The 27,341-nt window shown below is 37.4% G+C and overlaps 1 protein-coding gene and 1 long non-coding RNA gene across 6 annotated transcripts in view; both read left to right on the top strand.

Annotated features, from left to right (window-relative positions):
• MACC1 (MET transcriptional regulator MACC1) overlaps positions 1-11,689 on the top strand; it is a 73,982-nt gene extending 62,293 nt beyond the window's left edge. For 2 of the 5 annotated variants that reach the window (XM_014830614.3, XM_070509961.1), the window contains one exon: positions 662-4,157. In XM_014830614.3, the coding sequence (XP_014686100.2) occupies positions 662-865 (204 nt within the window). In that variant the 3' untranslated portion in view covers positions 866-4,157. Of the gene's footprint in view, positions 1-661; positions 5,573-11,556 lie in introns of those variants that run through there. The other 3 variants (XR_006524549.2, XM_070509969.1, XM_014830611.3) reach the window with 3 other exon arrangements.
• A 10,095-nt stretch (positions 11,690-21,784) lies between these two features.
• Positions 21,785-25,572, top strand: LOC106824336 (uncharacterized). Its single transcript, XR_006531460.2, has 3 exons — positions 21,785-21,930; positions 22,137-22,191; positions 23,564-25,572. It is a non-coding gene; the product is annotated as an uncharacterized lncRNA (long non-coding RNA).
• Positions 25,573-27,341: the final 1,769 nt, after the last annotated feature.

The raw sequence follows: 27,341 nt of genomic DNA, 5'->3' as shown, positions 1-27,341 counted from the left end.
TTTCTATGGAAACAATGACATCATTGGTATGAGAATGTGCTTAGGGAAAACATAATGAAGTATTGAATATTGATCTTTCTTTTGGTCATAAAATCTATCACTAAATTATTTTTTTAATTAGCGAACTATATTTTTGCTTTCCTTTGACTTGACCATGAAGCTACATTTTTTTTTATTTATAGACTTGCTCAAATAAAATCACTTAAAGCCTTAAATATACTATGTAGCTCCTTCTTGTGATATGTGGTATCATAAAGCTCACTACAGATACATATAACAATAAAAGAGTTATTGCTTTAATCTTAAAAGTCTCTCAGAGATTAAATAGTTTATCTCAATGACATTAGTTATCAAAACATTGCACAAGGAATTTTATATTCGTATCAAGGCAATGAGCAATGTATAGATGATGGATCAAGAAAAAAACCCAGCCCTACTTGTAGTCATTATTTTAAAAATCTCTAGGTTTAGAAACACAGGGGTATAAGAAGGAACTGGTAGTTATTCAAACATGTTTCCTGTGACATTAAATAAGTCCATGTCTAACTGGTATTCTGTGTTCTTTTAAGTCTTGATGCTTTTAAACCATTTTTTTAAAGCATCTATTTTTCCTCTCTGTTTTGCTTCCACGCTACTACAGTCTATTTTTTTTTCTTTATAGATGGTGTGGAAACCAGCCTATGATTTTCTCTATATTTGGGGTGCTCACCACGGAAATAGCTGCAGAGATGTGTTACAAGACCTTCAATCAGCTTTGGACAGAATGAAAAACCCTGTGACCAAACAATGGCGAGACTTAACTGGAGCTTTAATACTAGTAAATTCTTTAGAGATTCTGAGAGCAACTGCATTCTCCACTTCTTAAAAAGTATAGAAGTGAAGGGTATGTTTTTTGGAGGAGGGAGAATGGTAGGGGAATGGGGTATGTGTGTGTGTGTGTGGAAGAGAAAGAATCTCAGAAAAGTATTACTTATTTTTTTCATGTTTGAAAAATATCTTTTCCTGGTGAAAGCGCAACCTAACTCAAAACCTGAGGATGGGTTTTGTACAAACATGTATTTTCGTATATGTTTCAAATGCAAACATTAGGCTGCTTTGTTGTTGAGAAAGTAAAGAAAAACCTGTTTTCCCTTTTAAAGTTACTTTTAATTTCATTAAGCTAAAATAAATAACTGTTAGCGTAATTACATCACAGAGATACTCAGAACGAGGAGCTCTCAATCTGAACACTGGAGTTTCACCAGGAGGCGGGTAGGGAGAGAGGAGAAGTAAACACATCCTCTGTGGCCAGGCACAGGCCTCCTGGCTTCCTACATCTGATCCCCCTTATTTCTCCGTGGAGTTTGCTAGTATTATTCCCATTTTTCATATGAAGAAACTAGGGACTGGAGAGGACGTTCAAGACTACACAGCCAGTGTGAAACAGGTTTTCTGTCTGCAAAACCTGGTTCTATGTTTTAAAAAACCATACAACATAGCAAAATAGCAAAAAAATGCAAATTCATGTTAAAACTTATAAGGAAATGGTAGCTATTTCATTTTAATTGAAATCATCTCTTGAAAGACTACCAGAAGCAAAATACGACTTATCAGAAATCTGTTGTCTGCATCCACAGACTAGAATTTTCAGCACCTCCCTCCAGCATCTTGGGACCTAGCTAGTCCTGCCTAACTTGGACTTTTTCTTAAGGATTATAGTGCAGAGTAATACTTTAACACTCAGGGATTTTTAATAACAAGGATTATTTTTTTAAAACCTGATTTATCACTGTTAAGTGCAGCCGTCTTCACCACTAAAAACACTGATATCTGTCTGTGTGCATGTCACGTGCTCATGCAAACGCCTGTGTGTGGGGGTGTGGGGGTGGCTGTGGGTGTGTACAAGAGTGTTTCATAAAGCTTTTGGAAGACAAAGATTACATAGAATTTGGGCCAGTATAAATGCTAACTTTTGGCAGAGTTCACAAAGAGATGGTCTGTGCTTACTCAGATGTTCCATCCTCTGGCCACCTGCCACTGTTTACGTGTTTTGGACATTCATTTATTGTCGTTCAGGCAACAGTTGGAGTGTATGTACCTACTCTGTCGCAGGCACATAGATGTTTGAGGTTAGTAACAGGAAAAAATAGCGTAATCTCTACTAATCTCTGACTTCAGTACTGCTAAGTGATAGAGACAGGCAGTAATAAAAAATTACACAGTTAAATGTAAAATGGCATCTGTAATAATAGCTTCAATGGGGAGGCTGGGATGCCAAGAGATAGAGATATGGGGGGCCATTATATGCACCTAGGGGAACAGGTAAGTTTTCCCTGGGAAAGAAATGGTGATGAGCCTGGAGGAGGATCAGGCATTGCTTCCAGTCTGGGGAGGGTGGAAGAAGTAGTTCCTCATGCACTGAAGCCTTCATCCTGCAGGGGAGCTCAGGAGCCACAGGGAGACTTAGTGAAGGGCCTGAAAAGTGAAGGAGTGAAGGAATGAAAGACACACCCTCAAAGGTAATGTGGATGAGCCGAATAAGGATTTCGTTTAGGGATCCTGAATAAAACCTGTCCATTTGGCTAAAAAGTAAAAGCAGAATCTTTTTAGAGCTTTTAATACACTCACCCTAGGGTATTTGGTATGCTGGCAAAGGTAATTTGAATTAGGGTTTAAGAACAATCTTTAAGGCTTTCAATATTTATATTTGATGGTAAGAGAACACAGCCTGCCCAAGGAGTTATGTACCCACATTCAAGGACAGAATTTATTTTAGTTGAAAACAAATTCAGGGAGAGGAAAACAAAAACAATTTGTAAGTTTAGGACACAATCACTTTTAGTGGTGATTTTGCTTTCTTTAGAACATTCTTAGAATCTTATTAACATGTCAGCAAACCAGAGAATTTCGGGAAGGGATAGTAAGGAATTAATAACTGGGTTTTTCCAGGCTCCAAGATCTGAGAAGACAGAGATCTTGTTAGCTGATTAGGGTAGGAAGATTAAATAAATCACTTCAAGTTTACATGGCATCATGTGTTGTGATTGTGGTTGGGAAATTCAAGAAGAGTTTAAAACATGAAAAACATGATCTCTGTAATTTAAGGACAAAGCAATGGTTTAAATATTAATACACACAAACATACTTTATAATCTTGTAACATATCCTTCCAGAGGAATTTTAAACCCATGTCCAAACATTCTGTTCTTATAAATATATTCTAATATTTTTCTAAATCATTTTGACTTTTCTGAATTTTCTATTTCTCTTGCTATAATGGATTTTCATAATCAGAAAAGATTAACTCAGTAATCCTGAGTTGCCTTTAATATTTGGCAGCAAATCAAGGGGATTAATAAGGCACTTAAATCCCATCCTTGACATCATTAAAAGCATCAAAAGCCATTAATCTAAAACTTCTTTAAGCATTTCGGAAGTGGATAAAGCATAGACGGTTCTTTCAGTTCCTCAGGCTTTTCCTCTAATGAGGCATTAGGATGAGATTTTAGTTCAGTGCTCAGCATGCAGTGTAACAATTTTTCTATGTAAGCCACAGATCTTCTACTTCCTTCTGTTAAAGTCTTGATATGAAGGCCAATTAAAGAGGTGCCTGCAATAGTAGGTCATTAAGTTTTCCTGCCAATAACGGAGATAGCACACTTTCATGTCCTGTAATGTAGAAAATACTATATGAAGTTTTGAACTTCGGGATGACTAGGTTACTAGAAGGAGCAGGATGCACTACATTAGTGGATGGCATTGGTCTCAGAAATGTCACTGGTAGTAAACAGCTTTGAATATATGATATGAAGATACAATAAAGAAAATACATTCAAAATCATACAATGCTGTAATTGGAAGTTTTGAAACTTGAATTTTCATACTGTGCTACTGTGAATTATATTTTCTGTGATTTTTTTAATGTCTAAGAAATATTTGAGATAATATAAAGGAAAAGGAGAATAATGAAAAATTATGTCACTGGAGGCTTTTCTAATTAAAATAGACCATTTTTCTTCTTATGCATGCATAATTCTTCCCCCCTCTTCTATGTGAAGTTTCCTACCATGTGCTGCTGTATAGCTTAGTGAGTGAAATTCCAATGTTCTTATATTGCCATTATACTAAGTAGACTTAACCCAAAGACATTTTTCAGAATAAAATAATTGTTGAAAGTTGTTTCTTGCTTGTATATTTACTAATCTGCAACACAAAGTAAAAAGTGACTTTGTATACACAGGAAACTCTAATATGTACATATCTAGCATCTGATGTGTATCTCATATTCAGCATCAAGATTTCACTAAATATTGTAGAAATTTGTGGCTTTTGCATGTATATTTTGCTTTGATTTTCTATTTATGGGTATCTAGCCTTATGTAATCCAGAAAGTTTTAAACCTAATAACTTTGCTATTCTGAATAATAGTGTCAGTTTATATATGAGGGAGTAGGGATGGAGAGATTAGCACTGGATAATAATTAGTAATGCCAAAGGAGAAAATTCCAGAGCAAGCACTACTATTGTAGTACTGAGTACATGAATGGCTTCCTCTGCAAGACACTTGTCCAGGAGTTGAGAGCTGTGGCTTCTAACCTTTGCCTATTACTTTCTAAGAGACTCTCGACCTGTCACTCAGCTTCCCTGGGCTTCAGTTCTCTCATCCATAAAATGAAAGATTTGAACTGGTTAACCTCTGAAATTCCTCTTAGGTTTAAGTGTCTAAGAATGTATAATGAGTAGGATATTTTATGTATTTTTTATATTTGTTTTGTTATAAGGAAAGACAATGTGAACTAAGACTAAATAATTTGAATATCAATTGTCTGCATTAAAATAATATGAGTTGTGGCACACATAGCATGCACACATTAGCACACTAAGCACTTTGTAGATATTATCTCATTTACTGTTCACATAAGCTAATGAAACTGTTTATGCAATATGTACTGTTTTGATTAGCTGAAAACTACCAACTAATCAAAACAAAAACTAGAATATGGTATATGAGTACTGAGCTCAAAGGTCAGCAATGGTTTTACTAGGAGCTACCCAAAGCCCACTGCCAAGCATGCTCCGGTCTCATTGCAAAGGCCTCTGATCGGGTAATCTCTACTGCAGTGGTTCTCCAACTTCAGCAGCAGCAGAATCACCTGGAGCGCATGTTGGAACAGACTGCTGGGCCCCACCCCCAGAGTTTCTGATTCATCAGGTCTGAGGTGGTACCCAAGTATTTGTATTTCTAAGTTCCCAGGTGATGCAGATGCTGCTAGTTCAGGAACTCCAGGAACATTGCATTATAGCTTCCTTCATCTCCGGAGAAATAAAAGAATCATCGCTAAACCAGAAAAACTTACTTTTAGATGAATAAATTTTTATCTCATTCCATCAGAGAAATAGTTTTTAAATTGTAAAAGAAACAAAAAATATGTAATAGCTCCATTTATTTATATAAAGTGAACTTGTCTGTAAAGAATTAATAAAAGCCTGAAAAATAATAATTTAATTGTAAAACTAATTAAAATAAGGTCTCTGTGTCTCATTTGAAATGTAAACACATTTGAATAAAAATAGGTTAATAATTTGAGACATTTATTCAGTGTATTAAGATGATTTAGCAAAATATATGCAATGATGCACTTGTTTCTGTAAAATTACCTTTGGAGAAAGCCTTGTTTTTATTGGCCTGTCACTTGTTCAATTTCTTGTTGAATTTTCCCCACTGAAAAAAAATGTTTTTAATGTGATCAATACAACTATCTATCTGCCTCACTTTCATTGGAGAGTTACAACGTGATTACAGGCACTGGTAATAAGGTAGCCTGACGTTCTCTTTCCAATGAGTAGTTCCACATTAAACGGATGGAGACTCTCACAAGGGGGGTGAGCTGAACAACCTCAGTTTGGCATTCATGTATCATATCTCATCCTCCTCCATAATTTCCTTTTTAATTGGTCTTCTGTGGGTGACTAGGAGGATCTGTGACTTTCTTTTTCTATTCTTAGAAATATTTGAGACTGTCCTTTTGTGCCTGGAAGCAGATTTTAAATGTTCCTAATATTTAAGTTCACACTTAAACCCTTAGAATGTACTGGGATATTTAACATATTCATATAAATATGACTAGTAGTTGAAAATCAAAACTTAGTCATGATGAAATTACTGGTTCTATTTAAACTGGTTCTACCAAGCTGAGTCTTTTAAGCAGAATTTGGGATCAGCAAGTTTGGTGTAATGTTGCCCTTACATATATCAGTTTAAATGGCATAATAGAATTAGCTAATACACTCCTTCTTAGCATAGTAGAAAAATCCAGTCTATGGGAGGAAGCTATACGCTTTTACTGCCAGGAAATACATACTCAATGCTCATCCAGTCACCTTACATCATGGTGGAAAGTAAAGAAAGTGTGTTCAGAATATTTCCTGATAACCCCACAAGAATCCCTCTGCTTGGACCAGTTTGTTTTGTGCTCATCCCTCAGGCAATCACTGAGGGTTGTAGCCAGTGTTCCCTTGATTGGCCAGACCTGGGTTGACCAATGACATTCCATCCAGACCATAGGGTTTGGGAGTCATTGATCACGAGGTGAAATTGAGATCTGTTCCTGGAAATGGGAGGAGTTGGATGTTGGGGAGGCCAACAGCAATTTTCCACTAAAAAATGTGAGGTGAGATGAACTTAAGCACTATTTCCTATACCAGGAAACCTTTCTCCCTCAAGTGTAGAAGCTAGGGGGCCGGCCCTGCGCACTGGTTAAGTTCACACGTTCCACTTCTCGGTGGCCTGGGGGTTTGCCAGTTCAGATCCCGGGTGCGGACGTGGCACCGCTTGGCAAAAGCCATGGTGTGGTAGGCATCCCATGTATAAAGTAGAGAAAGATGGGCATGGATGTTACTTCAGGGCCAGTCTTCCTCAGCAAAAAGAGGAGGATTGGCAGTAGTTAGCTCAGGGCTAATCTTCCTTAAAAAAACAATTAAAAAAAAAAAAAAGAAGCTAGTCATCTGACTCCTTCTCATGAGACTGGGCAATGGGCCTGCTTCTATAAAATTCTGCACTAAATAAAATGCTAAGTAAATGGAATCTCACCAGCAATATCTAACTGCATACTACTTTATATATTGCTGATGACATGACAGAGTCACCTAAAAGCCCATCAAGACTACTGATTCACCTGGCCTAGGAGGTCCAGGTGAGATCTCCTATTACTCTTAATTGCTCACTCTCAAGCAGGACCAATAACCTACTAGATGCACCTCACCTGCTGCCAGCAAGAAGCTGACTGGGAGAAAGGGATAGAGGAGGAGTTCCTAGAATGACTGATTGAAAAAATTGTAAAGTTAGGATCCAGTGGCATCACCTGCCAGTGAAAAACAGCATGGCAAAATCCTTTGAACGTTCTCTGAATAAAATTATGGAAGCAAGTCCAAGGTCAGTGGTATTTCTATCTTTCTCAGCCATCTGACTTTTCATTGGAGACTTTTATCTCCTCTTTGGAATCAGTAATAACCTCTCAATGCTGCTCAAGGGGAAACTGGAACAGCAATATGAACAAAGTGAATTAGATGATTCTAAGACATCAGTGAAAAATAGGGCAAAATGAAAGAGATACACTGACAAAGGTGGTGTGTATGTTTGTTTGACATATATAACAGCTTTATTAAGATATAATTCACCTATCATACAATTCACCCTGTTCATTGTTAAGAACCCATAAGTATTTTCTTTCTTAATACATAGTTCCTATTTAATATGTGTTCACTTATATTTGCAATTTACCCTGCCTGGAGAGGAATACCATATTGTCATGTTTTTCAGGGTGGAGTGGAATGCTGTGGGTGGTGGCAAGATAAGAGATTAGTGATCAAGGTTATTTCTGAGAAGACGAGGAGAGAGCACTTGACGTTACATTCCTAAAGCTGTTGTCAAGAGGTTCACTGATAGTTTGGAAAAAAATGTCTAAAGTCCTCCTTTCACACTCTTAGAGAACATTTGTATTTATTTTCATTTTGATTGCTAAGAAGATTACTGTGTGCTTATGGATAAGGCTCCAAGTTTCGATGTGAGAGCTGCAAACCCAATGCAAGCAATTAATCCACCCACCCTGGGTTCCTGCCTCGAGCAAGGCTCTAAATCTGTCTTTAATGAGAGCTCTATTTTGACCACTTAGCATATTCTCTTTTTCTCTACTAGAAAATTTTAATAGTTTGCTAGGGCTCCCATAACAAAGTGCCGCAGATGAGTGATTAAACAACAAAAATTTATTTTCTCATAACTCTGGAGGCTAGAAGTCCAAGATCAAAGTTTTGGCAGAGTTGGTGTCTTCTGAGGGTCGTGAGGGAAGGATCCATTCTAGGCCTGTCTCCTGGCTCGTAGATGGCTATCTTCTCCCTATGTCAGTGCATGTGTCTGTGTCACAATCTACTCTTCTTTTAAGGACAGCAGTTATATTGGATTAAGGCCCACCCTGGTGCCCTCATTTTAATTTAATTACCTCTTGAAAGACCTTGTCTCCAAATACTATCACATTTTTGGAGAGTGGGGGTTAGAACTTCAACGTATGAATTTGGAGGGGTACAATTTAGCCCATAACAAAAATGATGTAGTCAATTTTTGTTTTTTATTTACTAAAATTAACAACTTTGTTCAAATTCATTTTAAACAGTCCTGCAATGAGCTTTTTAAAGTTTTGCTTCCTTGTTTCTCTATCACAGGCAAATCATAGATGCCTGAGAAATGATGAGAGTCCCAGAGCCACAAAATGAGCAACATTGTAGAGAGATGGCAGACCTAGACAGAGGGAACTCTTTCACGACATTGTCCTTATACCTCAGGCAAGACATGTCATCAGAGTCAGCTTATTAGAACTCATGAAAAATAGATAATACATACTTGCAGATCGTTTCCTTTGAGTTTTCTTTGTTGTCACTATAGGGTCTGAGTGCTGCAGATAAAGAATGTTCTTTCCACAGGTGGGGAACTATGAAGACAGTCTAAGAACAGACTGAGTCATGGGTGGGGACTATGACATGAATCTGGACCTCTTTGTTTATTTTGTTTGGTGGAAACTGAGATGCCTGGGAAGGCACACATCTCTTATTGAGCAAACTAAAATAACGGAAGGCTTAGATCACCCAGAAAACACACTGAGCAAATCTAGGAAATTTGTCTTGAAGAGTGTGGTGGGTGGGGAAGAAAGACAGGACATGCTGAACTCCTGAAGAGGCCAAGTAGATCCTCCAGAAAAGGAGTTTGAGAGAAAAGGCAGAAAAATCTCCAACTGGGAACTGCAATTTGAGAGAGAAGGCTAAAAACTCTTCCCAATTTGTCATTTTGTACAGATTCCTTTCAGTGCCACTAAGGTGAACAAACTTTCCAGGCTTGCCTAGGACTGAGGGGTTTCCTGAGACTTGGGATTTTCGTTGCTGAAACCAGGAGAGTCCCAAGCACACTGAGACAGTTGGTCACCCCAGGTACAAAACACTGAAAGACACTGTTAAAAATGAAAGTGGCACCTGGGAAGTATAAGACTCCGTAAATCATTATCAGGCATTTTACACCATAGTTCAAATAACCACAATAATTAAACCTGTGTTAGCCAGGGGACATGAGATGTTTTTATAGATGAAGAAAGCCCTGAAAAGTACCAAGAATGTGTCACGGACTTGGAGACAGACTGTTTTGAGAAAAGGGCAAAACTTAAAGTGAATACAAGGTGCAAAAGTTGATAAGAGAGAGATACTGAGAGCAAACCTTGTTGATTAAAATTGTGGCTGAGGACTAGACCCAATAAAACTCATGGGGCTCTGTTGTGGATAGTCTTTGCAGGGATATCTGTAAGTCTGTTACTCAATCACCAGTTTCTCTGACTATAAAACACTGAATTATTAACTTAATTCAGTCAAAAAAAATACAGTGGTCAGGCCAATTTGTGACTTTACTGGCCAGTTTATGGAAAGGTTATTTGTCAAAGTGCTTATTTTGGTTTGTGAAGGTCAGTATTAGGCATATTCATCTGCACATTAAGTTTAAAACATGGGGAAGGTGTGAAAAGCTTTTACCTGTCTAACTTTGTGATCTTTGCCATGGGTCTTTGAAGATCCTTCTCAGGATTGCTTACAATATGACAGTGACTTAACATGGATACAGTTATCAACCAACCCATCAATTATCATTTAAGGGACACTAATTTGTGCCAAGTCAGGCACCCTATGTGTCATCAATGATCCAAAAAAATTTAAATGGGAATTTATTGCTTTGATTATGACAACCCACTCAATGTCAGTCTCATCTGCTACTTTTTCCTTCTCTTCCTCTTCCACTCACCCGTCTCCTCTTCCTCTTTTTACTCCTCTTCTTTTTTCTCATTGGCAAAATAATGGAAGTAGACCTATTATTCTTAGAACAATATATGAAGTAACACTTCTGAGGAAACAATGTTCATTGTCTATCATGTCTAAAGTACCGTGAGTGGTGTGAGACATAAATAAAGAAAATCTTGGCATTCTTACATCATTTTCTATCTAGTGGAGGAGGTAAGCATGCAAACAAATAATTATTGACATAGCAGAAAAAACACATCTTAAGAATTTCTTAAATTCTTAAAAAACTTAAATTACTTCCTAAATTCCATTTTTCTATGTACTGGGAATGCAGAGTAAGCACAATCGACCAGCTTTCCTGCCTTCTCAGCCCTATTTGTATATTGATAACTTCTATATTATTTAGGAGCGAAAAACACCTTCAGACGGAAAGTTTCTAAAATCTTACTCAAGGATCCTTATTAAATATTACAGTGACAACTGTATTAATGCACTCTTTGATTCCTTTGGGGCAAAGGGCACTTGGAATACAACATTTAAAGCTCTGGGTAAATTCAGGAATCTATCAGTAAGTCCTGACTCAACAGAATTAACTCAAGTTTACGGGCAGGGCTCTTACATTAATAAAGGAGATTGTGTTTCCAAAACATTCCAGTGTTTAAAAAAGTCTTAGAAAAACTACAACCCTGACTAAACAGTGTTCAAGTAGAAATAATTCCATGACTGAGTGCTTTGTACAGGAAAAGACCTTGAGAGAGGCCCAGTTATAATTAACTGTGAGGATGTGAGTTTGACAGTTGGTCCTCTCTTTAGAAAAAGATATAAATATTTTAATGATTGGGAGGTAAAAAATAAATACTTTTTGGATATTGGATAAGGTAATTGGAAATTCCCTGGAGCAACGGGGTTGATATAATATATCTCTGTAAAACACTCTTAACAAATAAAATTGTAGATAATCAAAGCATGTCTGTGAAAGGACTACCTAAAACTATATCATATATAGGATTACATCAAATGGCCCATTCCAGTCAGACCACATGCTGTAGCAATTTTTAAACAGAAATCTGTAATGCAATAGATTTTTAATGTTTTTGTCTATTTTTATAAACAATTTTATTTCATTGTTTCATTGTTTATTTCATTGTTTATTTCAACTTTATTTTCATTGTTTGAAGTGCTTTATGAAAAAATGGTCTAATAAAATATGTACTTTGAAGTCTTGTTATTGTCATTGTGTCTTTCTTTTGGCAGCAATGATGGATTGGATTCCTGTCTCTAAGCTTCTTGTCTGGTGTCCCCTGGATCAATACCATGATTTGCAAGATGATTGGATAAACTCACTGGTGAAGCAATGTGGGTGAATATCAGTCACATTCATATTCAGTATTATTTTCAGAACCAATTGACTCAGAAAATATATAGTAATTCATTGAAAGTCCAGTGCATAGATCAGAAAATCTTACAACTGAAAGAAACCCTCCATATGATCATCCAGATTTTATTTCAACAGCCTAAATACTGGAAAACTCACCACTCAGAAAGGCAGGTCATTCCGTTTTTTATCATTTCTCCTTTTATGAAGGTCTGCCTGTACTTGAGCATATACCTACCTTTTGAAGCTCATTAATGAATTCATTCCTTCATTTCTTCGTCATTTAATACATACTTATCGAGTGCCTGATCTGTGGCAAAGTGCTGAGGAGAAAATGATAAATAAGGCATATTCCCTGCTGTCATGGATCTTGCAGTCAGTGGGAGGAACCTATTCCACCAACACCATTTTACACCTGTTTTTTTCAGACATTTGAGACAACCTTTATTCCCTGTATTTTAGCACATTTCTTTCTTAGGCTACACACCCCAAGTTCCTTCATTTCACATGAAGAGTTTCCAGATTCTTCCCTGCATTTTTCACTTTCACTGAGGTTTGTCCATGCTCCTCTTCAAATATGTGCCCAGTACTAAATCCAATGGTCTCAATGAGGTCTGTCCAGAGCACACTGATTCAGCCAGTCGGCCATTTAGAACACTTGTTTAGCACCTATCATGTGTCAGGCAAATGTGAATGTGACCATAATTCCTGTCTTCAAGACTTTCATATTCTAAAGGAAGTTCCAGAATGAGTGAACAAAACAACTGCTTCTCTAATTGTGGACAACACAGTCCCATTAATTCAGCTTGTACTCTGCAGATAAGGAAATGAGGCTTCATAGGCTTATGACTTGACTCTTCTTGTGTTAGATTGATGAGTTGTGGTCCCAGGCTCAGGCCCAAATACAGCAAAATTAAATGAACTAAACCAATAATCTGCAACTGAAGACCTGAGAAATAAGCAAGCTACAAAGTAATCAGTTTCTTTATATGTAAAATGGAATGACATATACCTCTTCAGGGTTGTGGTAAGTTATAACAGACTGATAGATTCCTAATCAAGATTAACTTGAAAATAGAAGAGTATATACAAATATTTCTGATAGAGCCAAGTAGCCTTACAAGTTGCCACCATTATGAATTAGTAACATTTTTTTTCTTCCTCTTCCAAGTAGTGACAGCTTCTGTGTCTGAAACACTGTCTTATCAGTGATATCTTGGATATAAATATCCCTTCTCTGTTCTCCCTGTCTCTGGATTGGGAGCAGGTTTCCTGCCCACTTTGTATTCTGTGTTAAGGCCTTTTATTTTGAGAATAGTTTATATTTGTGCTACAAAGAGAATTAGCGAACAAATGGCTTTAGTCATTCATTCACTCATAAACCTATTCATAATGTTTCATTTACTCATTAAATTTTTAAAATAAATTTAGTGCCTGGTCCATATTTGGAATTCAGTTAACTTTTGTGGAATAAGTGAATGAATGGGTGGGGTCCTAGTTGACCAACCTTTGTCTTAGTAGATTAAGATTCATCTACTTAACAGGCAGGAACAAGACAAGAGTTTCATGAAGAGCCTCATGAAGCTATATAAGTCTGTGATGGAGAACTGATGCCAGCAGTGTCAGGAATATCACAAAGGGTACCAGTCCAATGGGGCACAGGGTTACTATAGTTCTGACATGATCCTGCACTTCTCAAGTGTGGAATTATGCTTCTAACAAAGCCAAGGACTACAGGAAGATATCTGATGAACTTTAACGTTCCTTTGGGCCTTTTTTATGATCATTTTGAAGATGCTTCATTACTGCTACATAACATTAAGTATCATTATTGATTGGTCTGTGCTATTACCTTACTTGCTATTAAATATTGTAAATATCACCCCTGCCACCATGAGATCAGCTTTCAGTTCAGATACCATTTGGAAATGGCTCTTCCCATGAAGAGTTTATAATGATCCTCCATTCCTCCCAACATGATGGAGAGAAAGGCACAAGTGCCCAGTTCAGTGAGAAGTGTTGCTCAGTTGAAAAACAGGCAGGTATCATTTCCAGGGCAATAAATATATAGGTAGCAGTGGTTTTACAAGATGAAAATTCCTATAGACATCTATTGCTAAATGTTGTTCTTGTATATGTTTTGGGGAACTGTATAAGCTGAGATTGAGAAGTGAGGATCCAGACACAGAGAAGGGATCAATTCCCAAAGAGAAAAGAACAGCATGGAAAACAGAAGCCAGATGAAGAGGAATTCAGGTAGGATGAAAACAGAAACTTACCTTGGTTACTTGTTATTACTAGCATCTTAATAAGGAGGAATTTGAAACTGCAAAGTAATTTCAAATACCAGATATAAGCAGTTGCAAGGATATAATTTTATGCCAAATTTAACTGTATACTACTGTGAATGTGGTAGGATGAATTTTCTAAACCTCCCCAAAACCAATTCAAGAAACTTCTTGAATGTGTTGTATATCAAAGTTTAAATAATAAAGGAGGGTTGTTTTATCAGTGAAAATCACAGTGAAAAAACTGATAGACATATTCTGCACAATGAAACATAGAAGATCTGATGACAGAGGGTTACTTTTCGAGGAAAACATCTGATTACCTTTAGGTGGTATGCCCTGAGACCAGACAACGCAGAACTTTTTCTTCTCAAGTCTGGTATCAAAGATGACTAACAAGCCATGTGCAAAGCCAAACAAAAGAGGAGACATGGTCTTAGTGGCGGATAAATCACAAAGACTGAGGGTCTTTGGATGAGGGTGTTGAGAGCTCAAGACCCCAAGTGATACTTTCTTGTGATTGCAGAGTAGGCCATTGGGTGCCCTTGAAGTATCCAGGAGTCATGTTCTTTGCCATTATATTAGTTAGTTGGGGCTGCCATAACAAAATACCACAGACTGGGTGGCTTAAACAACAGAAATTTATTTTTTCACAGTTCTGGAGGCTGGAATCCCAAGATCAAGGTGCCAGCAGGGTTCGTTTTTCCTGAGTACTCTCTCATTGGCTTGCAGATGACCACCCTCTTGCTGCCTCTTCACATGGTCATCCCTCTAATACTCTTGGTATCACTTCCTATTCTTATAAGGATACCAGTCATATTGGATTTGGGGCCCCACACTCAGGGCCTCATTTTAACTTAATTACCTCTTTAAAGACTTCTCTCCAAAAGCAATTACCTTCTGAGGTATGAGGGGTTGGGACTTCAACCTATGAATTTGGGGGGGACACAATTAAGACCATAACATTGCTGTGTATGGCATTCAAGAGACGAGTTAAATAGACTAGAGAAGACATGTCCAAATCCCAGGCACATCTAAGCTTTTTGCGGAGCAAGAGAACATTCTCCAGGTGCCAGTGTGTGTATGTGGCTAAGAGACAGAACAATTATTATGGGCCACCCCATGTTCGACTCCTTCTATCAGGGACATATGGCTGGGGTTACAGGAGCACAAACAGAATCGTCAGTCCCAAGTGTAGATTAGGACATTCTCACCTAATCTTTTTTTCTCCTAATGCAGTTCAGAATTATAAAACTGTCCAGATATTATAGCAAATATCTAGGTTGATTATCCCTAATTTCAATATTTCATCAAAACGTCAGCAGCCAAGTGGACCTTATCAGAGGGTAAGCAGGCCCCTCTAGAGAAGACTGTTTTCATAACGCTCATTTTTCTCAGGTGTGCCACGTGTTTCCCCTTGATTTGGCATTTCAAAAGGCAAGCCTCTATCCAGCTTTTTGTCTGGGTGCTCTGTGATGAGCAATATATGTGGAGACAGAGGCAAATAGAAGGAAGAGTAGTCTGAAGCTTTAAATATGACTCTTTTTTTAACCTCTCACTGTTGGGAACATCAATAAGGTAATGTAAACAAATGTGCTTTGTAAACTATTGAGTGACATACACAAGCCAAACATTACTTTGTAGGTAGTTGGCCCTTGTGGTGGTACTTCCGGCATTTATCTAGTATTTGGGTGAGTTAGAGACCAACACTCTTATTGGTCCCTCTAACTTTCAGACTTTCTTATTAATCTTTTTACCTATTTATAAAATCAGTATCATACATTTTATATGGTATGACTGTAGAGTCCTAGAGAAATATCACTGGAGAAGCCATTTTAATAAGTAATTTTAAAATTACTTATAATTGCTTATGCTTTAGCCACGCAACAACTGATACGGAAAATGAGAAATTTGTGCCAAAAAGAATAAAATGCCTTGAGGAGTTTTCTGGGACTAAAAGCATGAATAATGCAACAAGTAAGAAGTGCAAGATAATTTGTCAAAGGGAGGACGTTTGCAACAGAGCTCCTGAGACAGGTGGAGGGCTTGTTAGGAGATTTTTATTGGGCTGCAAGGTTTCAAGGGAAAGGAAGAAGAGGACGTTCCCCTGGCATCTCCTGTCAGGGCTTAACCTCAGAAGTAGGCTGAGAGAGGATAAAGAGCCTTTGTAAGCACAGGAGATGAGGCTGGGCACGAGTATTGAAGGGGCACAGGCTGGTAAGGAAGGGCTGAGCAGGACTCAGGGCCGAGAGCACCTGGAATTCACTGCACTTCTTTGGTGGTTCCCCCATATCCTAGATTCTCTTGTGAGGTTTTCCAGCTTGTTTCTCTGAGTGTAATACTTGATATTGTTCTATCTGTGCTCCAGTTTTATGATGTCAATTTCTCACCTTTATTTAAGAAGTATACCACCTACATTAAAGATTACAAAATATGTGATTTATGGTACATGCCTTTGCCTTACCAGGATCTGCTATTTAAGTATGTTTTTCCTCCATAATCATATCTTATGCTCATACTTGTCATGTGCCTTAACACCAAGGATATCATTTATATACTTAAAGACAACACTTTCTAACTAAAAGCTGAAACAAAAACATAATGTTGAGTGAATAAAGTAAGGCGGAAAAGGACTCATACAATATTTAGCCCTTCATATACATTTTTAAATATAGAAAATTATTGTATATTATCTATGATTACATGCACACATATGTCGCAAAAGTATAGAAGACATGCATAGGGGAAACACATGGCAATTTCAGGAGAGTGATCACATTTAGAGAGAGGAAGAAACAGATGAGTAGTGGGACATGAGCATTCCTCTTACATTATTTTTTCTAAATGGAATTTTCAACCATATGCAGCAAAATATTGACGTATGTTTAATCTAGTTATTTCTGCATATGTATGCTTACATGAAAAATATGTTCTACACTTCTCTTTGTGTTTGAAATGCTTGGTTAGTAAAAATACATTAAAAATTAAATCAAAAATCCCCTGAAACCTTTCTTTTTCTGCTAGGAAAAATCCTTATGAAGCAGAATCTTTCTTGAAATTCCTCATCAAGCAGAATCTCAAATCACTCACTACTCTAAGCTAACCTCTCCACTTTGTAGTTGAGAAATATGCTTTCCTTCAACATTAAGTAGTAAGGATGCTACCTTTAAAATAATTAGTTATTATGTATTAATATTTTATGAAGGATAACGCATGTGCCATGAACTAAGTATGCAAGGGACCGAGAAACTTGGAGATTACTACAATTTTCCTCTAAAACATTAAAATTGCACACAAATTACATATATAGATTACCTCCCATACAGGCAGGTATGTTGTAGTGAAAGAATTCTGAGCTCAGGACCAGAAAACTGGGTTTTAGCTCAGTTCTGCCATTTAATAGTAATTTAACCACAGGCAAGCCAGTTACCTCTCTGGTCCTCACCTCTTCTAACTGTAAATTAAAGACTTGAAATTCTTCCCAGCTCTGGGTCCTTTCAGTAGGTGGCAAAATAGCAGCCTTAAGGAAGTAGGTTCTGAGATCAAACTGGGGCAGACTGTCCTCCCTTCCTTACAGGGTGCTTGTGAGAACTGAATAAAGTAATACAAACATAGCCCTTAGAACAGTGCCCAGCAAATATGAAATGGCTCAGCTCTTTTCATTGCTGTGATAAGATGCTGTGATTCTGTATGCCCAGAACCGTGCTAGGCTTGTGAAAGCTTAGGATACCAAACGCTTTGTTTTGGTTTATGGCATGTAAAATACTTTTACACTATGTCATTCCATCCCAAGATTGAAAAAACATGTATGCCCTGATCCTGGGCCTTGAGGAGTTAACAATGTAGTTGAGATATAAAAAGTAAAGTACATAAGATAATTACTAATCCATATAAGTTTCTGTGGTGAAGAGCTAGATGGTGAGGTTCATACCCAGTCTAGAAGAGGAGATTGGGGATGAGACACAACAGAGTTGGAACTTGAGCTGGAACAAAATGTTAAAATGAATAATGTGAGAACCTAGCTAAGTCCCATTGTCCATTGTTATCTTAGTCTCTTCTCAGCCATTGTCAGTGCTGATGAAAAGAATGGAACAGCAAAGTTCGGAGTGCTTTCCAACAAAAAGGCCTCTGGGTTTTCACTAACAAAAAGGGCTCTGGGTTCCGGGAAGAATCTGGCTTAATTATTTACAACTCAGAACATGGATTGATAAATTCTTTCTTGAGCAAGAAGTTTATGTGCCAAAATTTACATTCCTCCACTTAATAAAAGTATAATTTCCATTCCATTTTAAAGCTCAAATACTCTTTCCAAACAAGCTATTTACTTTTTAATCCTCTCTGCCAAGAATCCTTTCACATGCTCATTACTGATCTTCTGCTCAATGAAGCAATGCATTTGGTTTTAGGCTTCTTAGGTTGAACCAGGAGAATAATTCAGTCCTCATAAAAGGAGGAAGTAAGCCTTGAGCAGAGGCTTACTGCCCACCATTGTTGCCTAGAATGGTCAATGCCTCCCCCCTAGAAGGAGGGCAGCCTTCTTTAGAGAGCTAGCCATTACGTCTTTCCAGGAATCAGACTCTGGAAGAGTTTATCCAGAGTCTCTCTGGCTGACTGTGCAATATGGTGAACTGCAGTGAGCAAACGTTCACAGGCACGTTGATCTGGGTTGGCCTCTGCCTCCTACAACCTACTGCGTTTATTTTGACAAATTACGTAACCTCTGAGAATATTTCCTTATTTATAAAATAGCAAAAAAAAAGACTTTATTGGATTATTATAAGGATTAACAAGATAATTCATGTAAAATACTTAGCAAAGTAACGAATCAAAAAGGGTTATCTCTGTGTGCAGCACATAGAGTTAAAATTATCCATATTAGTTCCCATCCCCTTGCCCTGTCCTCTCTTTTGATAAACTAAACCACAGCATTCCAAAATAGTGATATTTACTGTTTTATTCTTTAGAAAATGTAAAGAGGAAATTCAAATCTTAAATCATTGAAATAAAAACTCAAGACTTTCATTGGTCAAGAGAGAGAAGACGGCTATGAGCAGAGCAGAGTCATGCACTGTTGTTTTATTCTGCCCTGGCCAATTTAAAGAGGTGTGGTGTTTATTTCCCCAGCCCACACTCTGTTGTTCATATTTATTAACATTTTATTTCTCGGGGGAGCACAACTTCCGTTTGCCAATACTTTTGAATATGTCCTCCCAACATCCCAGTTTTTGTCTTGCTTTGTTTTATGATTATTCACATTTCACGTATTATTTGCTGTAAAGGATTTTGAATGAAGAGGGTTTTCATTGAGTTAAGTCAGGTGACCTCAAAAATCTGATTTAGAATCCAAACTGAGTTAACGTGTTCCTTTTTGTCCCATACTAATCATTTTATTCACTTCAGTTATCTCTTTACTCCACAAAACTAATCAAATCTTTGAAACTCTTCCATCCTTTCTTTGGTGCTGCTTTTCACAAGGAAGAACAAGCCAAAAGTACTAATTTTTGCTGAAAGGAAACTACACAGAACTGATAACTGACTTCTGTGTTTACATCGTGGTTCTCTCTGTATTCTTGGTGTGGCGTTGGTCTCAGGAGAGTAATAGCTAGAAAGCAGCTCTTCTCAGAGTGGCCCAAAGCATCCGATAGCCTTCCATTAGCGACGACATTTCTGGAACTCAAATATTTTGTTTTGTAATCCTTACTTGGCTTAAAAAAATGAAAAATATCCAGACATCTTCCTGAAATGATGCTGATGAAACCATATATGGCTGAGGAGAGGAATGATATTATTGTGTACTCTCTAATGTTATCACCTAAAGGTAATGAAAATGGATTCCACAAGGGATTTTTAATTTTATCAATGCCTTCTTTTCTACATAACTCCTTGCCTTAATGAGAGAAAAAACCTAGTTTATCAAGCATTAACTGTATGCCAGGCATTTCTACTAAGTGCCTTAACATGCCCATAGTACCTACCTATGAGGTGTAGGTACTATTATCATACGTGCTTTACCAATGAGGACGCTGAAACACAGAAAAGTTAAGTAAATAGCTCGTGGTCACACAATTTGTAAGGTTAAGTGATAGGCCCTGGAATCAAACTTGAGTCTTTGGCCTCTATCTCCAACAGAACCACATTTAGAGAGTGTTCTTACAAAAGGCTGCAATTTGTCCAAGGAAACTTTTCCTCCCAGATGCCATTTAGATTGTGAAGATAGTTTTGAAAAGCAGACTCCCCGTACAGATTCAGGGTCCGTTTTGAACCACCTTACCTCAGGCGCAGTTACTTCAGCGTTGCTTATATGCAGTGAGACTCCCAACTCTCAGCATCACACAGCTGTGGGGATTATTAGTAAAGGCACAGATGACGTTAGGCTATTGACTGAGGACTTATTGTAAGAAGATTATTTTCTGAATTTATTATAAATTTCCCAGACATGTACTAGATATGTTTGCATTTTAATACTCAATTAATTTTTTAAAAAGATTCATTCTTTTAGGAAGAGAAATAGCAAGTTGCTACAGAGAATATGTGTTTTCACTCTTTTTCAATGCATATATTTTATTATGTATATAAAAAGACAGACAAAATGGTATCTTTTTAGGGGGGATGCTAAAAAAGGAACTGCAAGAAGAACCTTAAATCACAGACTATGTGATGTGTAAGCAGGTTATAAAGGAGAAATGAAAAAGGAGAATGTGAATCAGAAATATGTAGAGGAAACTCACTTTTTACCCCTACTTGATAATAGGCAGTAAAATGAAAGGGCTTTTCTAGTTATGGCTCAGAAGGAAATGAGTAGTGATATCCTTTGTCCCATGAGGAATATCTAGTTAAGGCTAAGAGAAAAAGTGACCCTTCGTCATTGAGAACATTTTCTCCTTTTCTTGTGACACAATGTGAAACACCCTGTGGATTTTTTTTACAGAAATGTGCACTAATGAAAGCAAATGTCTCTTTTCTTAAATTTTGCATAGGAACTATGCTGAGGCATGGAATGTTCTTCTGGGCTACTATTTCCTTCAATCAAGTTAATTTTCATGCATTCTTACAACCACGTGGACTCTGATATCTACCAGGACACCTGAGAAGACCCTGTCTCCTGGTTTTCTTGCTTTCACCAGCCTTACAAGTATTTACAGCATAAAATATCTATGGTAATATTTTAGAATATACCTTAAACAAACTGAAACTGCTATCATATATGGAGACCTGCACCTATGACTCTCTTTAAATAGAAATATCGTGAATTGGTATAGCTGAGGATAAAAACCTAATGACATACAAATATTCATTTTTCCTTTGAAAAGGTATTGTCAAAATTCACTACAATTAAGAAAGAACCATATGGTCATTGTTGATTTAGAATCTTCCCTAATGTAGAGAACAGCTTTATTCTTCTATGTCAAGACTTCCAAATAAAGTAATACTATGCTTATCTAGAATTATGCAATTATTCCACATAGGTTTAATCTGTTTAAAGTCCTATTCTTTATATACCATCCCTTTCATGGTTTTTAAACATTTTATCATAGTCTTTATAAAATGTCTTATAAAATTTCCTACCAATGTATACTAAGTATACTCTAAAGATAATTCAACTATTTCTGAATGATGTAGATTGCTCTATATTGTGAACTTTTGTAAAAGTTTTTAGATTTTTTTCCTGTCTCTTCCTTTGCTGTTGTCCAGCTTTTCATATTTCGGCTCTTGCTGATAACCAGGGCTTCTCTATTAGCTCAATTCTTTTTTTTTCTTTTTTCTGCTTTATCTCCCCAAACCCCCCTGTACACAGTTGTATATCTTAGTTGCAGGTCCTTCTAGTTGTGGGATGTGGGACCCCGCCTCAATGTGGCCTGACGAGCTGTGCCATGTCCACGCCCAGGATCGAACCCTGGGCCGCCGCAGCGGAGCGTGCGAACTTAACCACTCGCCACGGAGCCGGCCCCTCACTTCTTTTTTGAGGTTGCTATTTCTAATCTGTTATAAACATAGAACCAGATAATAGTTCTTGTCTGAAGTTAGAGTTAGCAGGCTCTAAGTTAGTGTCTCTTTGGTCTTTGTAACATAGATTTTAGCTTATTTGGGGACCTATTTAAATTTCATCCCAGAGTCTAGTCAATATTCTGGATGGTTGACATTTCCAGATGTGTGACCTCTGATTCATTTAGGTCAGTGAAGAGGTGGAAGTGGAATCTCCAGGCATCCCAAGCAACATGAATAGAGGTGAGAATGGATGTTGAGAGTACGGCATGTTTTGAAAACTGCAAGTAGTTTAGTAAGCTGCAGCCTCAGCTATAAGACAGAGAAGAAACGCAGGATGTGGCAATAAGCAGGGGCAAATAACAGAGGTTCTTATATTTCATGCTAAGGAGTTTTAACTTCAACAATGAGGTGTAAGATGTAGCTGAAGTGTTTTAGAGAAGGCAGCATCATGATCAGATTTGCATTTTAGAAAGATAACTTTCACGTCACTATGAAAATCTTGCTGTAAATGACTAAGGAAATCGTGTTTATGTTATGTGTTACATTAGCTGGCAGCATTCGATTCAATAGCTGGAATAACAGAAGGGAGTTGTGTAACCCTTTCTTATAATATGACTTCTCGTATTTGTATCTAAAATATTTTAAAAATCTATACAAACTTGAGCTAAAACTCAAATACAACAATAATAGATGGACTACCTCCTACAAAGAACACAGGGAAAAGAATCACTAATACTCCGTATGGCCTCTTCAGAGAGTTCCAGAGAACTCTAGTGTGTGTGTTTTTGGCATCTGGCGTATAGCAGTGAAGCCTGGAAACAGGCCTAGAATTCCCTCCTTTATGTAAAGCGTTACAATTGAGAGAGAATGTAAAAGATTATACATGGAGAAATTTAAATTGAGTGAAAATATATGAAATGCCCATTACCAATTATTAAAAATTTTCATCATTATTATCGTTATTACCATATATATGTAATAACCATTATCTTAAGTTTTAAGTCATAAAAGAGGTCAAGAACTGGGACTGGCCCGGTGATGCAGAGGTTAAGTTCGCACGTTCCGCTTCTCGGCAGCCCAGGGTTCCCAGAGCACATTGTCTCTTGGATAAGGGAACAGATTTTATCAAAATTGCTTTCAGATGTGTACATGAATGGCCACACATTTTCCTTATGAGTCATTTTCAGCAGAATCCTAGAAATACCTAGCCATTCATACAATTTTTAGATCATGAGTCATACCTTTTAATTACCTGGATATTTTCTTGGATTTTCCTAGTTGGGCAAAGAGATCACTATAGGCTTATAAAAATAAAGCAAGCTAATTCTGTTATCCTAGAGTAGTTTAATAATAAACAAAAGGAACAAAAAATATATCCAAAGGGCAAAAATAGATATTTTTGTGTCAGATTACTGATACCAATCTCACAAAATCTAAGCTTAAGACATTGTTGAAAGACACTGGTACCACTGGGTGATCAAAGATTTTCTGGATTTTAATGATACCCAACAAAATTCTGAATTCATCTAAAGAAACATATAAGCAATAAGATATGAGGCACATGAGATCTGTAGCCCTTGGGTGTTTCAACTATGCCTTTTCATCCCTCCAGGGAGTTGATTTGCAGACGCCTACATTCTCTGCCCTTCTGAAGAGAAATGAGTGTGCTTACCTCACAAGGTCCATATAGCTGCCAAGCAGAGCCAAGGAAACAATCAACCGAGGCATGGATTTCAGTGGTGTCAAACCACTTCTGTCTTATTCTCTCTCACTATCCCTGTTGATTTAGGGACTGAGCCCCATAGGGCCAGTTATTTTAAAGGACATTGAACACATGAGAAACTTGTACATAATCCTGGAGAAACTTGTACTGAATCCTAAAGTGTATGGAAGCAGGATGCTTTGAAACTCTGTGTCCAATTAAGTGGCCTTTCATCTCTTCTGAGCTTCAGTTTCCTAATCAGTAAAATTAAAGGATAGAATTTAATGATTTCCTCTATCTCCTTAACTAATGAGCAGATTGGAATCAACTTCATGTTCTCAACTGCTCCTACACTTTATTTTTTAGGATTTTCCCATACTTGAAAGCAAAGGGATGCAACTACTAGTAAGGAAAACTAAATCATCATCATCGTTACTACCATCATTATCATCATCATAATCATCATATTGTTATTGTTATTATTATTATTGTGTTCATGACAACATAGTAGAATATTTCTCAGAGTTCCATTCTCAGTTTCTTAGAGCAGGCAATTTGGTACCCAGGAGTTACAGTTTTTGACCAGTACAAAGAAAAAAAGCTCATCTCTTGTGACAAAATCTTATATAACTTTAAGTGAAGACCTATTTGTATATTTGTCTTTGCTGTATACTTCTTAAGCAAACCACCTATCCTTCTTGACCTCTTTTTTTTTCTTTTTCGGAGGAAGATCAGCCTTGAGCTAACTACTGCCAGTCCTCCTCTTTTTGCTGAGGAAGACTGGCCCTGAGCTAACATCTGTGCCCATCTTCGTCTGCTTTATATGTGGGAAGCCTACCACAGCATGGCTTTTGCCAAGCGGTGCCATGTCTGCACCCGGGATCTGAACCTGCGAACCCCAGGCTGCCAAGAAGCAGAACATGCAAACTTAACTGCTGTGCCATGGGGCCGGCCCCGATGTGCTCCATTTTTAAGTTGTAAAATACAAATATTATACATACTGGGAATATAATAGCTTAATGGATTTTCTTAGGAATATAGTTTCATGAAGTGCATGAATGGTGTGTATTGAATCAGCCTGTCTAGATATGGAGACCAGGAAAGCTGAATCAGCTTCATTCTAAACCATCAACATCTGTGACCTTGGAACAAATCAATAGAGTCTATTCAGCTTGTCTTTGGGAAATGGAGTTAATTCAACTTCTAATTCAAGTCAATTAATATCTATGGGTCCATCACTTTGTTCCTGGCTCCAAGGATACAACATATGGTTAGTGTTCTCGTCCTCCAGCAGCCCTCCATCTAGCTGGGAGACAGATTTGTACACATTGAACCAAAGCACAAGTTCAGGCTGTGGCCATCGCACAAACAAAGCATTACAGGGAAACAGATAATGACTGAAGGTTGAAGGAAGCTGGGGGAGGGGAAAGCTTCACAGAGAAGGGGAAATTTAAGTTAGACATTTAAGTAAAAGTGCCTTGTTCCTTCATTCTTACAAAATGAATTCTCAAGAATCCTATAAAATCACATATCTTTTTTTCCTGACTGATCAGAGACTTCCAATTTCCTAATATGTGAACTATTTTTATTGCTATAGAATTGATGAACTAAATTGATGTTTAAAATATAATCATCTTGTCTTGTATTTGTTTGTGAAGTCTAGAGTTGGGAAGAAGTAGATGTTCTCACTTCTCAAACAGGAAATTTGAGTCAATACAGACAATTCAATGAAAAACCAGAAGAGAACTGGCACTTCTATCCCTAGACAGAAAATGCTATTTTCCCTGGACATTTTCATTATCAAAACAAAACAAAGCAACAACAACAAAAAGCAAGCATATCACTTAGATACCTTAAAGGATTATATTTGTATATGGAAAGGGCATTAGACTGAATCTGTTCAGGTTCAGATGTCAGATTTGGACCAATGATATGTTTCCTGGGTTTGTGGTTCATAAAAGCAAATAAGAGTGGCTTAGAATTCAAATGGACAGCCTTGTGAAATAATGAGGTATCAGTTTTCACATGAAAGGAAGATCACCACTTTTCCAAATAAAGTTAGGCTCCGGGGCTATGGGCAAATGCAAACATTTTCTCAAGAAGCAATTTTGGACTGACTCAAATAGTCAAGGCCAGAGAGTTCCATTCCACTGGGTAAGACTGAGATAACTTTGCCTCAAACATTAAAAATAAAGTTAGCAGCTGAGAGGGGAAAAAGAGCAAAAAAATGCCACTTCTTTGAATCACTTGGGAATGTTATATATCCACAAAATAGATGAAAAGATAGGTTGAAAAGAAAACCAGCGAATCTTTTTTTCCCTTTCCATTATGAATGAAGAACCATCTGTACAGCAAAAATGCCTGAGCAAATATAAAGTGTTCCATCAAGCAATAGATGAAATGAGATGTGTAAGGAGCTAGATGTGTATGCAGATTTCTTTGACAAATGCTTACAAAATACATTTAAAATGTGCATTCAAAACATCAGGAGTAGGTGTGGATTAACCTCTTCAGTGCTTTAATTATAATTTTTCTTGACATCACAAGACTAACAGTTGCTCAACCTAGAGACAAACAAAGAAGCTGAACTCTAATTCCAGCCAGATTGTTCTAAGCGTCATTTTTCAGGCCAGTGAAAATGCAATGCTGAGTTGGGCTTTTCTATTAATAGGGATTGATTTGATATTTACTGAGATTGGATGACTTCTAAGTTTCTTCCTATCAACAAAAGGGAAAAGAAGACTTGTGTGAGAAGTCCTCTTCTGCAAAGAATCAGAAAGTCTTTCCCAGTCAAGGGAGAAAGAGGACTTGTAACATTTGGAATGTTGTTGCGTGCTACGTCTGGTACCCCTTGGGATCAGACTCCTTGTTTCTCCACACAGGGCTCTGACGGTATTTGTTTGGCTGTTACTTCTATTTTTTTCTCTCTGAGCTTTAGCAAGAATAAAGTTTGTGGTAGAAGTAGAAGGAGCTTTGTAAGTTTGGACACATTTCAGTCCTAGATATTTGGTTTTGAGAGATACTTGATGGTCCCTGGTACCTTTGCCAAAATGACTCTTCTGCCTCTCACTCTCCTAACTTGGGATCTTACATCATATTTTACTAGGTGAGGGCATCCAGCACATTTGCCCCAAACTTCCATTCTGTCCACTTACAGTCTCTCTTGATAGAGAAATACGTCTTCATCCTGACATGACTCTAGGTAGTAGCCATCTCCATATTTTTGTCTTCCTTGCCGAGGATTATAATTAACTTTATATTGGAGTTGTTTCCTATTTCTAGTTTAGTGTGGTTCCCTACATATAGGTGTCACCTAATGAATGTATTAATTGTCAAGAGACATGAGGTAAGTTTGGTAGAAATTTGGTAATACTGTTTTGTCAAATTGACCTCATTTCTTTTCTTTTTTTCATGGATTACTATACCGGTCAGTCAGAGGGTGCCATAGACATAATATATCTGATTTTAATGCATTATCTTCTGATACCCTTAAATAAAAATCAAATTATCATGAGCTCAGTGATAGTATGGTTAGGTAAATCTATTGCTTGTTGAACAATTAGACTCAGTCTCCTGACCAATGGCTCAGTGCAAGGCTATTTTGTGGGGAGTATGCTGGAATGCCATTCTGAAGCTTCTCTATAGGAGTTACACAAATCAGAGCAGCATTCTAGAGGCTTGTTTGTAT

This window comes from Equus asinus, chromosome 1 (assembly GCF_041296235.1).
Source record: "Equus asinus isolate D_3611 breed Donkey chromosome 1, EquAss-T2T_v2, whole genome shotgun sequence".
Lineage (NCBI taxonomy): Eukaryota > Metazoa > Chordata > Mammalia > Perissodactyla > Equidae > Equus > Equus asinus.
The sequence above is the reverse complement of the archived record's forward strand: the minus strand, read 5'-3'. Positions and strand labels throughout refer to the sequence as shown.